The following is a 16,408-nucleotide window of genomic DNA, read 5'->3' as shown; positions in this document are numbered from 1 at the left end:
AATTTCCCTTACACCGACTCCAACTCCGACTCCCACATATATTGCTTATATTTAAGTGAAAAATTTATTGTAGTACAATGTGAACATCAGACATTAAATCAGGGGTCCTCAAACTACGGCCCGCGAAGGACTTTTACCCGGCCCCTGGCCAGGCTGACATTAACCGCACTGATTGGTTCACCACGGCAGTGAGGGTGGTGCAATCAGCGCTGCAGCCGTGATGAACCAATCAGCGCTGCAGCTCACAAACACTGCCACCCCCCCTGACACACCCACTAAAGAACTAGAGTGCAAACTCGCGGGCGGGACGAGGCGCCGAGGAAAGGCGTTGTGAAGCCCTCAAGCAGAGACCACACAGACGACGTGATTGTTATCACGCCGGCTGCGCGGCCTAATGACGTCACGCCGCCTGTGTCGGAAGAAGACTGAGACGAGCGGGCGCCTCTTCAGAACAGCGGGGGACATAGGTGAGTACTGTTTTTTTTTTTTTCTTTTTAACTCCGGGTCCTGTGCTGCAAAATGGGGATGTTTACCTGCCTACTAGGGACCTGTGCTACGTATTGGGGACCTGTGCTGCCTATTGGGGACCTGTACCTGCCTATTGGGGACCTGTACCTGCCTATTGGGGACCTGTACCTGCCTATTAGGGACCTGTGCTACCTATTGGGGACATTTACCTGCCTATTAGGGACCTGTGCTGCCTATTAGGGACCTGTACCTGCCTATTGGGGACCTGTACCGGCCTATTGGGGACCTGTACCTACCTATTGGGGACATTTACCTGCTTATTAGGGACCTGTGCTGCCTATTAGGGACCTGTACCTGCCTGTTGGGGACCTGTACCTGCCTATTGGGGACCTGTACCTGCCTATTGGGGACCTGTACCTACCTATTGGGGACATTTACCTGCCTATTAGGGACCTGTGCTACCTATTGGGGACATTTACCTGCTTATTAGGGACCTGTACCTGCCTATTAGGGACCTGTGCTGCCTATTAGGGACCTGTACCTGCCTATTGGGGACCTGTTCCTGCCTATTGGGGACCTGTACCTGCCTATTGGGGACCTGTGCTACCTTTTGAGGACCTGTGCTACCTGTTGGGGACATTTTCCTGCCTATTGGGGACCTGTACCTGCCTATTGGGGACCTGTGCTACCTGTTGGGGACATTTTCCTGCCTATTGGGGACATTTATCTGCTTATTAGGGACCTGTTCCTGCCTATTGGGGACCTGTTCCTGCCTATTGGGGACCTGTTCCTGCCTATTGGGGACATTTACCTGCCTATTGGGGACCTGTGCTACCTATTTGGGACCTGTGCTGCTTACTGGGGACATTTACCTGCCTTTTAGGGACCAATGCTGCCTCTTGGGGATTCTTGCACCACACTAGTCTGAGCCTGAGGTAAAAGTGGAGTTCCACCAATATGGGCACTGGTGAGGCTGCATTGCTGGGCAGAGCAGTCTGTATGTCTCTGTATGGGCAATTTTATTGCTGGTATATTGTTTTTGTAGCGCTGTATATATGTTGGTATTTTACTAATAGCAATTTTGAATCCCTAGGAAACAATGATATCAAGAAAGAGAAAAAACTGACTCGAAGTGTAGGATATTCAAAGAACCCAAAAGAATCGGTAAGTTTGATGATTTAACTTTACTTCTTCATTTTTAATATTGTATTTGTTCCTATTTTGTTTTATGATTTCTAAATAAGATATGTGCAGTGTGCATATGAATTCGGTGCTAATTTTTTTTAAACTATATTCCGGCCCACCAATGGTCCGAGAGACCGTGATCTGGCCCCCTGTTTAAAAAGTTTGAGGACCCCTGCATTAAATGATTTTTATGATACAATAATCAAGATATTTAGATAGAACATAATATTTATTGGAATACAACTTTAGAACACAAAAAACTGTTGCAAATATGTAATACACTATGTAATATCGATTACATATATATATATATATATATATATATATATAGTGTATATATATATATATATATATATATATATATATATATATATATATATAGTATATATATATAACACTGTGTAATAAACTATGTAATATATAACACTATGCGATAAACTATGTAAGTGGCAAAAAACAGTTTTCAACAAAAACATACTAAATAGCATTTGTGCAGTCTATGAATTTGTTGTAAGAAATAGAATTGCCTCCATCAGATGCTCCTTCATAGATGACCTCAAATCTGACCTAATAATTTTAAGGCTAGAGAACAACCTCTCTAAAGTAACTTGGGTTGGAGGCAAAGCCGTAACCACATGGGCAACATCTCTAACAATTTCCGGGTATAAAAGAATTGCCTCATGCACAGTCAGTTTTGATGAATGGTTGATTTTTTTTCTATTTCTTTGAGAGCAAGTGAAACATTTTGCTGAAATATGGTCAATCTGCTTGCTATAGGAGACAGAGTGAAATCTTTTTCCTTGCAGCAACGCTTTGCCTGCTCCATCTCATCCAAATACTTGTCAAAGTCAAACTCCTCATCTGATGAGGATAAAGATATGGTAGCAGTAGCACTGTCAGGACCCGAGTCCTCTTGTGCCTGGCAGTCCTCCTGTAGGCCAATCTTCCTAACTGCTACCTCAGTCAGAGCTTCTTTTCCTTTAGTAAGCTGTTGATCATCAAGTAATATACGATGACTTGGGTCCACATAAACAGCTGCCAGAAAAATTTTATTTTCCAATAGCTGTGTCTCTCTCCGTTTCATTGAAGCAGAAATGCCATCTGCGATTAAACAGCAAAATAGCAAGTTCTTCCACTCCCTCATGAAAATGCCAGGAGTTAAATCCTCAGCTTGTCATTTTTTAGTCACAGTAAATGGGTGATTAAGCAATTCCTTCAATTCAGCCACCTGTGTCCATTGACCTTCATTTAGGGTTACCTGAGGGTTCGCCATATCTATAAGAAACGGTTTTAGTTGATCAACAATTGCCCTTTTCCAGCACGTCTCTTCAAGATGGAATTAATTTTAGGGGTTCTGGCGGCAATAAACAATTTTCTCACTTTTCCAATCAGATTTCCAGCATGTCCCTCTTGCAGACTATGTGATGAATATGAAAGTGTTTTGAAGCAGCTTCAACAAGATCTATTTCTACAGTATACTTTTGCTGTTCTTCTGTTGTAATATCTGTTTATTCCTCAGTTACATGAACAGCACTGTGGCCTTCCATCTCAAACATACTGAATCCTAAATGTTCTTCTAGCTGTTGTTCATTATTCTCATTCATCAGTGTAATTGTACTTATGTTTGAAGCATTTTCTGTTACAATAGCAAGAACCTGTTCTTTTTTGAGTTTATAATCTTGCAGAACTGTTTCCACTAAGCTCTGGAGAAAATGGCTGCTGTGTTGAGCTCTAGTATCTTTTACTGGCTGCGTTTTGGTAACAATTTTTGTTGTCACAAACCTATCGAATATTCATGGCAAAATAGTTCACTCTGTGACGTGTGCAGGCATCCATTTTAAGAAACATGAAGCGTCTTTTGAGAGTCTTTTTAAGATCTTCCTTTTGTTTAAGGGCTTCTTCAATCACTAATTTTCTAATACATTCTCTTTCCAGAGAAACACCAAGTTTGCGGGCCATTTCTCCATTAAGAACTGTAAAAGCTGGTCGTGCAAATAGTGATAATGGTACACCGTCCTTCACAACAAGCTGTATGAGCTGTCTTTTAGACATATCTGCTGTCATTGTTACAGTAACTTTGTCACTTACAAAATATCTTGTTAATGATGTTTGAGATGCTCTTTCCTCCTCCTTTGCCTGGCAGGAAGTGTCAGTCTGTGTGCTATCCGGCTTTCATTCTTTTTGGTACAGATAAGATATGGAGACAGATATGGATAAATGGATGGATAGAGCAGATTTCTAAATCTGCTTTTGATATTGAAAACATTATCTATGAGCTCAAAAACCTTTCAGGTGATGCGGTTTTTTAAAAATCTGATCTGCTTTTGCAGCTGAAAAACGTATCCTCAAAAAACGCAGCAAAAACGCTGTGTGTGAATGTAGCCTTAGATCAGGAATAGAACAGCCATTTATAGGACATTTCATAACTTTCCCAAATTCCTATGAAAAAATATTCAGCACATTCTGCATTGAACTACTGTACCCAATTTATTATATATTTTAGGAGTCGGAGTCGGTCCATTTTATACCGACTCCAACTCCACCAAAATGAGCACCGACTCCGACTCCACAGCCCTGATCAGTACCTCAAAAACATTTCTAGAATTCGACCTTTTCTTACTTTTGACTCCGCAAAAACTCTTACTGTTTCTCATTCATTCTCGTCTCGACTATTGTAACTCTCTTCTAATCGGTCTCCCTCTTACCAAACTCTCCCCCCTCCAATCTGTCTTGAATGCTGCAGCCAGGGTCATATTCCTTGCCAATCGTTACACCGACGCCTCTACCTTGTGCAAGTCATTACACTGGCTACCCATCCACTCCAGAATCCAGTACAAAGTTATTACCCTCACCCACAAAGCTCTCCATGGCTTAGCACCACCCTACATCTCCTCCCTTGTTTCAGTATACCACCCTACCCGCGCCCTCCGTTCTGCTGATGACCTGAGGTTAGCATCCTCAATAATCAGAACTTCCCACTCCCGTCTCCAAGACTATACAAGTGCTGCGCCAATTCTTAGGAATGTACTTCCCAGGTCAATAAGAATATTCCCCAATCCCCACAATTTTAAGTGTGCCCTGAAAACGCATTCATTCAGACTGGCCTACCGCCTCAACACATTAACCTAATCTATCCCTGTGTGGCACAGCCAAAAGTTTTTACCATAACCAGGTTCCCCGCATCATGTTCCCACATGCTTTATGCATCCATTAGCCCTCTGTGTCTGTACTGTTACACACTTAACATTATGTCTGGTCCATACAATCAGGGCAATTGCTACCACCCACTTTTCGTGTCTCCCCTTTTTCCTCCTAGATTGTAAGCTTGCGAGCAGGGCCCTCATTTCTCTTGGTATCTGTTATGATCTATGTGATTATCGTTATGCTGTAATGTCTATTGTCTGTACAAATCCCCTCTGAAATATAAAGTGCTGCGGAATTTGTCGGCGCTATAGAAATAAAATTATTATTATTAATTGCAAAGGCAGTTATAAGTGTGGTGTCACTGGTTGCAAAACGTGTAAACAAATGGTTAATTACAAAACTTTTGCTGATTACAATAATTCAAATACATTTATTAAAAATTTCATTAATTGTAACAGCAAGTTTGTGATCTATAAAATCGATTGTGATTTTTGCAAAAAAATCATATATAGGATGTACTTCAAGGAAATTAAAAATACTTATTAATGAACACCTTTATGATATTTCCAATGTTGTAGGTGGTAACCGTAATGTTTCATCAGCAGCCAGACATTTTATTGATTGCCATTCACAAAATATTTCAACATTTAAAGTAGCGGGCATCGAGAAAATTAAAAAACCATTGCGTGGTGGAGATGTCAAAAGAACCTTGCTTACCTGTGACGCATACTAGATTTTTAATCTTGGAACTCGATTTCCAGATAGGCTCAATAAGAAGAATGAAATCATGTTTCATTATTAATCAAAGTATTTATATTTATTGTGTAATAATTGTTTAACATTTTTTGTTACTGTGTTCGTCAATTTTACATTTATCTAAGAACACGCCACTGACCAACTTGCGTCCAGCAGATGACCTCAGTGTGCCTATGACTGGGAGGCATATGGCAATGACGTCATGAGTGATGGTGGGGATGCCGAAGTCAGCTGGCGGCTCCTGCCCCGGTTGCAGAAGAGGACGCAGCGTAGCATGGGAGCAGAGAAAGGTGAGTAGAATCGTTTTTTTTTTCATGTGTTGCAGAAGAACAAGACAAATTATTAGAGAAATGCGCATGTAGAGCTATGCCTGACAGTGTCCCCCTCCTCCCTCTATGCAAGGACGCTGGCTTACTGACTGGCCCATGGTGCTGTCACCAGCAAGCTCCTGCCTTCTCCCTCCACTAATGCACGCTGCACTGTGTCCGGACAGCGTGCCTAAGATGCGTGTGCTCCCCGGCTCTAAAATTGGCAGCACGCGCACATGGTAAATGCTCCCAGCAACAGCTGAGAGACATTTAATTAAATGTGTGTTCACTTGCAATATGTCTCCCAGCCAATAGCTCGGAGACATCTTTTATAAAAAAACACCCTCCCCAACAGGTTGGTGCCTGAGCAATCCCAATAGTTACTTTATGTTAGGTGGTTGGTGTGTATGCAACTGTATGTTGCCAGGTCCCCCATCCCTAGTCTGATATAGAATTCCATATCCCATACCCTATGTCCTGTTATTAGTACTCACTTTCTGTAACGGCTTTAAATCGCATCTGCGGTATCAGTACCTTCACGTCCCTGATTACTTAACATCCTCTCTATTTATATATGGTGCCATCCTTTATTATATAGCATCCTGTTATGTGGAGCGCCGTCCATTATTGCACAGTATCATCTCTTGTCATCCACAGTACCGTCCCTTACATTGAGTATTCTCATTATTTTTGTTATTCACTGCGCCCACTCCTTATTGCATAGTGTCCTCTCCTGTAAAATGACTGCTGATGGTGCAGCATCTGAGCAGAAGACCAGTCCGTCAGCTGAATCCATCAGAAAAGAAGCATAAATAACAAAAATAACGAGAATATTTAAGCAATGGTGCCGTACATAACAAGAGGGAACTATGTGATAAGGGACGGTGCTATACATAAAGAGAGGGCACTGTGTAATAAGGGGCGGCAATATATATAATGAGAGGAGACTGTAAAAAGAAAAAAAAATATGTACATCTGTAGCTTGGTCGCCATAAAAGGTGGGAGGGTCCAGATATATTTCGTGCACAGGGGCCCCAAAGAGTCTGTGTTGGCCTGTGGTAGACGCTGGGTAACACATGGGACATAGTTCATTGTTTCAAAATAAACTAGCTGTTTATTAAGAGTTCATAAACCGTCGGTGTTAACGTAAACAAACAGCCTCTTCCAGGTAAAAACAGAAAAAGACAAGTCCATATAACACATGGCTCGCCCGTTTAAAGGTAGGTCTTTTCCTCTCAGACTCCAGCAGAGTCTGAGCACCACATGACAGGCCTCTTCCCCTTGCAAAACACACAGACAGCCCCAGCTGCTTTAAATCAGATAATCCCAAGACCTGGACTGAGCAGCTGATCCCACTCAGCTCTTGCAGCTGCTCGTAAAACCCAAACCCATAATCCGGGCCTGCTTCTCCGGGTCCTACATCACTGAAGCTTGGCACCTCGTGGACACATACCTCGATCTAGCACTTTACAATTTTTTTTTTATGTTTGGTCTCACTAAAAAAAAAAATTGTTTTTGCATCAGCATATTTTGAGAGATATTTTTTTTTTTTTTACTTCTGCTGACAGTCAAATGAGGCCTTGTTTTTTGTGGGACGAGTTTACTTTTTTTATAGGTGCCCTTTTTCGGGCAAATTACAATTTTTGATCGCTTTCTATTCTGATTTTTGGGAGGCAGAATGAACAAAAATCTGCTATTCAGGAATTTTTTTATGCTTTTTGGCAAGTGGTAAAATTGATAAGACAGCTTTATTCTTTGGGTCAATATGATTACAATGATGCCACATTATGACTTTTTTTGTGTTTTGGCACATTTACACAACAACTACTTTGCAGAAAAAATTATTATTTTTGCAACACGGTATTCAAGAACAATAACTTTTTAACTTTCCGCTGATTGAGCTGTATGGTGGCTTGTTTATTGCAGGACAAGATTAAGTTTTCAGAGATATCATTTTTATTTACATGCGTCTTTTTGATTACATGTTATTCCACTTTTGTTCCAGCGGTATGGTGAAAAAACATAGTTTGCTAGGTTTTTTTATTTATTTTTTACGGCGTTCACTGAAGGGGTTAAATTATACCTGTACATAAGCTTCTTAGACCATGCTCTGAGCATGGTCGAAGAGACTTTCTGTAGCTTGGTGACCTTGGGGTCAGGATGACCTTGGGTCACCATTGCAAATTTCGGGCCCTTGAGATGACGTAGTGGGGGAGTCAATCTAACTGTTGACTCTTAAATGTTGCGTTTGAGAGCGATGGTAGCATTTAGGGAGTTGAACAGCCAGGGGTGATGCTGGCATGTCTCAGGCAGCCACAGCAGCTTGGCCATTAGCAGCACCAAGCTCCTGCTGTGATCGGTGGGAGGTGCTGATATTTCAGGACCTCCTGCTCAATTAAGCTGTGATCGGTCAGCCAGATTGTCTGACTGATCACAGCCCTCTGAATGCGGGAACCGATAGCATGGGTCCCCGCACCTCTTCCCGTGCCGCTCCATTGTCAGAGTTAGCACTGATCTGTCACTGCATGTTTACGTGAGAAGAATTTACTGGGTAGAAGAGCAAAATGAGCAATTTTAAGTACACAGGTCTATGGAATATGAAAACTGCAATTTAGTAAAAGGATAGAAACTTTTATGTGAATGCTTAAGGCTATGTTCGATCTAGAAGTAATTAACTTGTGACAATTGTAAGATTTCAAACAAAAGTTAACTTTCTATGTGGTGACCTTTTCCCCATTAACTGGATAAGGCACATTCATAGAAAATAAAATGCAAAGGTTTCACAAAGCAGCCAGATTCAAACTTTTTCAAAAGCAACATTATTCAAAACTCTGTGCAATTACCGTATTTTTCGTATCACAAGAAGCACTTTTTTCCCCCAAAATTTGGGGGAAAATGGAGGTGCGTCTTATAATGTGGATATAGGGTCGCTGCTGAAGGAGGCAAGAGTGGAGCGTTGCTGCAGGCTACATGCTGGGATAAGGGGATGGTCCGACGTGCGGAGCGCTGATGCAGGTGTTCGGTGGTGCGGGGGCGCTGGGCTTTCTCCTGAGATCTTGGTGTCAAGATCTCCATCTGCGCATGCACCGCCCCCTGGCGGCTATTTTCCCAGAGTCCACACCGCATAGGAAACCATCTATCTGCAGGGGCTCTGGGCTTTTACATGATGTCGGCAGAGCCCCCGCAGCACCAAACACCCGCAGTGGTGTGCCGCACATCCGAACATCCCCTCATCCCAGCCTGCGGCCTGCAGCAATGCTCCACTCCTGCCTCCTCCAGCAGCGACCCTGGGACCCCACTTCACCACAGCAACACCATTTTATTTAAAAAAAAAAAAAAAAGGTTTTTTTCTATTTTTTTTCCTCAAAATTTGGGGTGCGTCCTATAATCCGGTGTGTCTTATAATCCGAAAAATATGGTATTTTCAAATTTTCTCCATTAGTCACTCTTCGTACACAAGATATAAAGCTTCACTGTCACGAGACATACCATAATTTGAGCCAAATACTCATGAGATTTAGTTTGGTGGTGCTGAGAACTTCTACAATACAGCTCTTATTATATCAGTAAGTGAACCACCGAATGTACTGTACACCATAAAATGAGCATATAAAAATATAAGAACTTATAATTTTCTCACCATAATGCTTTTTTCTTTTTGCACTAGTTCCTTTTCCTTAATGCTTTCCTGATAAAGCTTATAATTCACATATTCTCTTTTGGGAAGCTAAAAACAAAATATATTGTTAGTTTTATTTATAATTCAATCATGATAAAATACAATACATATATCAATCACTCATGTTATGCTGCATTGTTATATAGTGCAAAAATATATCAAAACATTATTACAATCAGAAATACACTCCTTCGCCCCCCCCCCCCCCCCGCAAAGCCTGTTTTCACCTTCTTAACTAGGTGAAATTTTACATTTTACAATTCTAGCCATTGTCACTTTATGTGGTAATACCTCGGGAATGCTTCAACAAATCCCACTGTTTCTGGGATTGTTTTTTGAGACATATTGTACTTCATGTTAGTGGCAAATTTAGGTGAATATGATGTGTGTTTATCAAGATCTTGAAAATTTGAAAAAAATAATGAAACCAGATAGATATATCACACAAAATTGATAATAAACATTTACTACATGTCTACTGTACATCAGCATTATCTTTAACCCCTTCCTGACATATGACGTACTATCCAGTCTATGTGCCCTGGGCCTTAATGCCCATGGACGGGATAGTACGTCATAGTGATCAGCTGCGCTCACGGGGGAGCACAGCTGATCACGGCCGGGTGTCAGCTGACTATCACAGCTGACACCCAGCACTATGTGCCAGGTACGGTCATGGACCGCTCCCGGCACACTGCGATCAAACATGGGGGAATAGGGAAGCATGGCGCAGGGAGGGGGCTCCCTGTGTGCTTCCCTGAGACCCTCAGAACAACGCGATGTGATCGCTTTGTTCTGAGCGCCTCCTCCCTGCAGGACACCGGATCCAAGATGGCCGCGGGGTCCTTCCGGGAGGTGGCTTCTCAGTAACTGCGGAGAGCAGGCGCTGAGAAGCCTCCTACACTGCCTGTAAGATCGTTGGTCTGACACAGTGCAGTGCAAAGTGTCAGATCAGAGATTTGACATTATATAGTAATGTCCCACACTGGGACAATGTAAAAAAGTAAAAAAAAATTAACGTAAAAATAATTTTTAAAAAATTCCTAAAGAAAAAAAAAAAAATTTCCCCAATAAATTCATTTCTTTATGTAGATAAAAAAATATTAAAAGTACACATATTTAGTATCACTGTATCCGTATTGACCCGCCCTATAAAACTGTCCCACTAGTTTACCCCTTTAGAGAACCCCTTCAAAAAAAATAAATAAATAAAAAAGGCAAAAAACAATGCTTTATCATTACACCGCAGAACAAACAGTGCAATAACACGCAAACAAAAAAAAGGCTATAAACATGGTACCGCTGAAAAAGCCATCTTGTTCCGCAAAAAACGAGCCGCCATACAGCATCATCAGTGAAAAAATAAAAGTTATAGCTCGCAGAATAAAGCAATGCAAAAATAATTATTTTTCATTTAAAATTGTTTTTATTGTATAAAAGCGCCAAACATAAAAAAATTATATAAATGAGGTATCGCTGTAATCGTGGCATAACGCCTACTATGTGGGTTGGGGAACACTCGCTTGGCAGCGGACTAACGTAGTCAGGCACAGGTTTTTCTTACAAAACAGTCCATACGGTTAATTTAAGCGTCATTGAACCGCACCGTAAGCTAGGTTGCACATCACCGGCTTACACAGTCCATTACGTCATCACGTGTGGCTTTAGAAAGTATTCACTAGACATGCCGGACTCTCTCCAGTCACTGGGCACAGTTTAGTAACAGACCATTGTCAAAGCACAAAGTTCTTTCCCCATACGCGGGGTTACCTCTCAGGAGCTCCCGCTCCACAGGCTGACTCCTTGTCAGTCCAAGGTCCTCAACAGGACAGCGTCTTTCTCAGTGTGGGGCCGTCCCAGGCTATGCACACACATGTGGCCTGTCCAGATGCTATTCAGGACACTTGTCCAACACCCAGGCCACCAGGTCCAAGGTCTCACCACATGCTCCAGGAATCCGATCCTACTCCCAGGATCTTCCAACACAGACCTTCCAGGACCTTGCACCCTGAACCATTCAGATACACACAATCTGTCCATGTCACCAGAGCTCAGTCACATTTTATGGTTGCAACCACCCCCATGGATGGACGGTACTTGTGGTTAGTCATTCCTCGCCCAGCACTCTGACAAACTCTATAAGCCACCCTTATAAGTAATACACAAATACTTGTGGAACCATATCATTTTGGGCTTACAGCGCAGAGAACCTCTGTAACACATACCGTCCATTTACAATAATGCCAGTCCCCGATTTACCATTATAATTATGCCTCCAAGCGCATCCTGAAGTGCATACACAGTGCCCCCTAGCTGTAACAGAGGTTACTGCATCATATCTGTCACAATCCATGTCTGGATCTGTGGCAGATCTGGGCTCACACATAACCTTTTTTTTTCCTTCAAGCCTCTGGCGTAATGTTAGTTTTGCCCTCAGTGGCCACTGGGGTTATTACAACCTTGGTTGCTGCTAATGGGTTGCCCCCGATGACTGCTGGGGTTACTACAAGTGTAAATTAGCCAACATGTGTTAACCCTCCCCTCCTTCCTGTAAAGAGCCAGCAGGTGCTCAGATCACTGTTGGCGATACTGGTAATTTCCTACCAACCTTGGAGGAGAGGAACTATTGGGAGCAGTGCTTGCAGCTCATCCAGAGCTTTGGTGTATCAGCTGTTCAGTTGGAAGCTGTATCCGGGTGCCGTACTCTGTTGCCTCAGGAGCACTGACAACAGAGAAAGCGAAGTTGTTTGTTTTCCCTGTTTGTTGTCTTCCCTAATGTTATATTAGTACAGCGGTGGGACCAGTATCTGCACCAGCCAGTTCCCTAGTAAGGGATAGGTGCAGGGCTAGTGAGGGATTCAGGTATCCTGGTCAGCGACAGGTGAAGAGTCTGTATAGGGAACATTAGGAGTGTTCAGGAACACAGCCTCAGGTGAATGCAGGAGGTGTCCACATCCCCGTTCCCTATTGTAGGGCCCACCATTGTAAATGTGTCCCCTTCGTCTTGTTTCAGTTACCGACCTGCTGGTCGCGTCACACAAGACAAGTCACTCGTGACATTATCACCAACCCTTACCTATTATTTCTGGTGAGCCATGACCCATATACAGGTCTCTACCCATCTGATTCAGCCCCTCACTGATGTGCTTAGGGTGCTGCGTGGTGAGGTGGTGCAGCAGCTGCAGCAGTTGGTGGGGTTTGGGGCCTTGGCTTGGGTGCAGGCTCAGCCAGAACCCAAGATATACCTCTCAGACAGGTTTTCTGGAGGGAGAGATAAATTCTTGGTTTTTCAGGAGGCCTGCAAGTTATACTTCAGGCTCCATCCTCGTTCACCAGGGAGTGAGGAACAACGAGTGGGAATCATTATGTCCCTCCTTAAGGGGGATCCCCAATCCTGGGCCTTCTCCCTGCTGGTCGATTCACCATCCTTACGATCAGTGGATGAGTTCTTTGCGGCATTGGTGCTGGTGTATGGAGATCCTGATGGCGTCTCCCTGGTGGAAACCCGACTCCGTAAGATCAAGCAGGGAGGCTGGCTTGTTGAGGAGTACTGCTCAGAGTTCAGGAGGTGGACCACTGACACGCAGTGGAATGACCCTGCACTTAGGAATCATTTTGTGCAGGGTCTGTCTCCAAAGTTGCAGGATTCTCTGGTGCAGTACACCGCCCCCAGGTCGCTGGAGGCCGCCATGTCCCTTGCCATTCGGGTGGATAGACGCCTCAGGGAGAGACATACACCATATGTGCCTCCTATAGTCCTCACTAGGGAGGAGGACACACCAGTGTGGACTGAGGAACCCATCCATGCAGCTCGGAGTAGTTGGTGCTAAGAAGGGGTTGCCTGCGGTTCGCCATGGTGTGGGGGTATATTTTTCCTGTGGGCAGCCTGGCCATTTTATAGGAGCCTGCCCAGTGCGTGCCAAACCTTTGGACGAACCCATACAAGTAGGAGGAGCTAGTTTCCAAACAGTGTCACCTACAGTTCGTGGTGTGGTGGGGGCATGCTTTTACTGTGGGCAAACTGATCATGTCCTCAAAGCCTGCCCAACGCGCGCCAAATTAGCTGTACCAGCTAAGAAGCCGTGTTCCCCTGGTCTTGTGGAGGGAGATGACCAGGAAGTGTATATTTCCTCCATTTTGCCCTCTCAAGGTACTATGTCAGCAGGAGTGGTGGTTGGCGGGGTACCTCAGGGCATACCGGTGCTTGTGGACAGTGGAGCAGGAGTCAGTCTGGTTGATGTTCACTTTGTCTAGACTCATGGCCTGAGGTGTAGGACGCTGGCCAAACCTCTAAGCGTCCAGGCCATTGACTCTGTCCCACTGAGCCAGGGGAGGTTGACCCAAGTCATAGAAAATATACATCTGTGTATAGGACATCATGAGGAGTCCCTGTCATGCTACGTCTTGGAGGGAATGCCAGTACCTATCGTTTTAGGCCTCCTTTGGTTGAAAAAACACAACCCGGTCATAGATTGGCGGTCTAGGGAAGTAGTCAGCTGGGATCAGTTGTGTGAGGGCTGCTGCCTGGGGACAACTGTCTCTGCCATCTCTCTACAACCGTCCCCTTCTTCTCCAGTGGGGGCAGCAGAGGTGCTGCCGGGGAGTAGGGGCAAGTCTCAACTCTCGCCATTACCCAACCCTGGGAGGCGGAGTCCTCGTAGGAGGAGGGATCGGAGGAGGATGGTGGTTCCCTCTCTGAATTAAGGGGTGTGAGTGTGGTGACACAGGGGGACGCCTCTGTTGTCCGTTCCATAAAGAGTTCACCATCTTGTGGCAAACGTATGTATGGCAATAAACGTTCAGGTCCGGACCTGTGTGTGAACGAGTATGTATGGGTGGCCACCAAAAACATCTACTGGAAGTGTGCTGCTGGGGTCTGGAGTTCTCAGGTGATCAGGCCGTATCGGGTGTCGGCCATCCTCGGCCCGGGGACTTACCAGCTGGAGTTGCCCCCAAATATGCCCATACACAACTCGTTCCCCAGGTCGGCACTCTGGAGATTTGTGGTGCCTCCGGAGCATACATTGCCACTTCCATCTGCCCACGGTTGCCATAAACCTGAGAGTCGGGTAGTTGCTTAGGTGAACTCTGGATCTGAATCCTCACTGTAGGTGGTTTTCTGGTGAGGTGTGGTCTTGAGGGTCCAGAGGCCCCTCATTGAGAGGGGGGTACTGTCACAATCCATGTTTGGATCTGTGGCAGATCTGGGCTCACACATAACCTTTTTTATTCTTTCAAGCCTCTGGCTTAATGCTAGTTTTTGCCCCCGGTGGCCGCTGGGGTTATTACAACCTTGGTTGCTGCTATTGTGTTGCCCCTGGTGGCCTCTGGGGTTACTACATGTGTAAATTAGCCAACAGGTGTTAACCCTCCCCTCCTTCCTATAAAGAGCCAGAAGGTGCTCAGATCACTGTTGGTGATACTGGTAATTTCCTACCAACCTTGGAGGAGAGAGGAGCTATTTGGAGCAGTGCTTGCAGCTCATCCAGAGCTTTGGTGTATCAGCTGCTCAGTGGGAAGCTGTATCCGGGTGCCGTACTCTGTTGCCTCAGGAGCACTGGCAACAGAGAAAGCTAGGTTGTTTGTTTTCCTTGTTTGTTGTTTTCCCTAATGTTATATTAGTATAGTGGTGGGACCAGTGTCTGCACCAGCCAGTTCCCTAGTAAGGGATAAGTGAAGGGCTAGTGTGGGATTCAGGTATCCTGGTCAGCGAAGAGCCTGTATAGGGAATGTTAGGAGTGTTCAGGGACACAGCCTCAGGTGAGTGCAGGAGGTGTCCATGTCCCTGTTCCCTATTGTAGGGCCCACCGTTGTAGCTGTGTCCCCGGTGTTCCCTTGTTTGTCTTGTTGCTTCAGTTACTGACCTGCTGGTGGCGTCACACAAGACAAGTCAAGCGTGACAATATCGTACTGACCCGAAGTATAAAACCGCTTTAACAATTGTACCACACGTGGAGCGGTGTAAACACCCCCCCGAAAAGAAATTCATGAATTGCTGGTTTGTTTATTCTGCGTCCCAAAAATCCGAATAAAAAGCGATCAAAAATTGTTATGTGCCTGAAAATGGTACCAATAAAAAGGTCAACTCGTCCCGCAAAAAATAAGACCTCACATGACTCTGTGGACCAAGATATGGAAAAACTATAGCTCTCAAAATGTGGTGATGCAAAAACTGTTTTTTGCAATAAAAAGCCTCTTTTAGCGTGTGACAGCTGCCAAACATAAAAACCTGCTATAAATAGTAAATCAAACCCCCTTTATCACCCCCTTAGTTAGGGAAAAATAATAAAATAAAAAAAAAAATGTATTTATTTCCATTTTCCCGTTAGGGCTAGGGTTGGGATTAGGGTTAGGGGTGTGTTGGGGTTAGGGTTGGAGTTAGAATTGGGGGTTTTCACTGTTCAGGCACATCAAAGGCTCTCCAAACATGACATCCCATCTCATTTCCAGCCAATTCTGCGTTGAAAAAGTCAAAGGTGCTCCTTCCCTTCCAAGCTTTGTCATGTGACCAAACAGTGATTTACCCCCATATATAGGGGTATCAGCGTACTCAGGACTAATTGCAAAATAACTTTTGGAGCCCAATCTCTCGTTTTACCCTTGGTAAAATAAAAAAAAAATTGGACCTGAAGTAATTTTTTTGTGAAGTTAAATGTTCATTTTTTTTTTTTTTAAAACATTAAAAAAATTCCTGTGAAGCACCTGAAGGGTTAATAAACTTCTTGAATGTGGTTTTGAGCATCTTGAGGGGTGCAGTTTTTAGAATGGTGTCACTTTTGGGTATTTTCTATCATATAGATCCCTTAAAGTGACTTCAAATGTGATGTGGTCCCTAAAAAAAAAAATGGTGTTGTAAAAATGAGAAATG

At 44.0% G+C, this 16,408-nt stretch overlaps 1 protein-coding gene across 4 annotated transcripts in view; it reads right to left on the bottom strand.

Annotated features, from left to right (window-relative positions):
* FSAF1 (40S small subunit processome assembly factor 1) overlaps positions 1 to 16,408 on the bottom strand; it is a 206,768-nt gene that overhangs the window by 86,104 nt on the left and 104,256 nt on the right. For all 4 annotated transcript variants that reach the window (XM_073551874.1, XM_073551872.1, XM_073551875.1 and 1 more), the window contains one exon: positions 9,502 to 9,588. In XM_073551874.1, coding sequence (XP_073407975.1) covers positions 9,502 to 9,588 — 87 coding nt within the window. The remainder of the gene's footprint in view (positions 1 to 9,501; positions 9,589 to 16,408) is intronic.

Source organism: Dendrobates tinctorius, unplaced genomic scaffold (genome assembly GCF_039654945.1).
Source record: "Dendrobates tinctorius isolate UK_male_01 unplaced genomic scaffold, ASM3965494v1 ptg000181l, whole genome shotgun sequence".
Lineage (NCBI taxonomy): Eukaryota > Metazoa > Chordata > Amphibia > Anura > Dendrobatidae > Dendrobates > Dendrobates tinctorius.
This window is presented reverse-complemented; position numbering and strand designations above follow the sequence as displayed.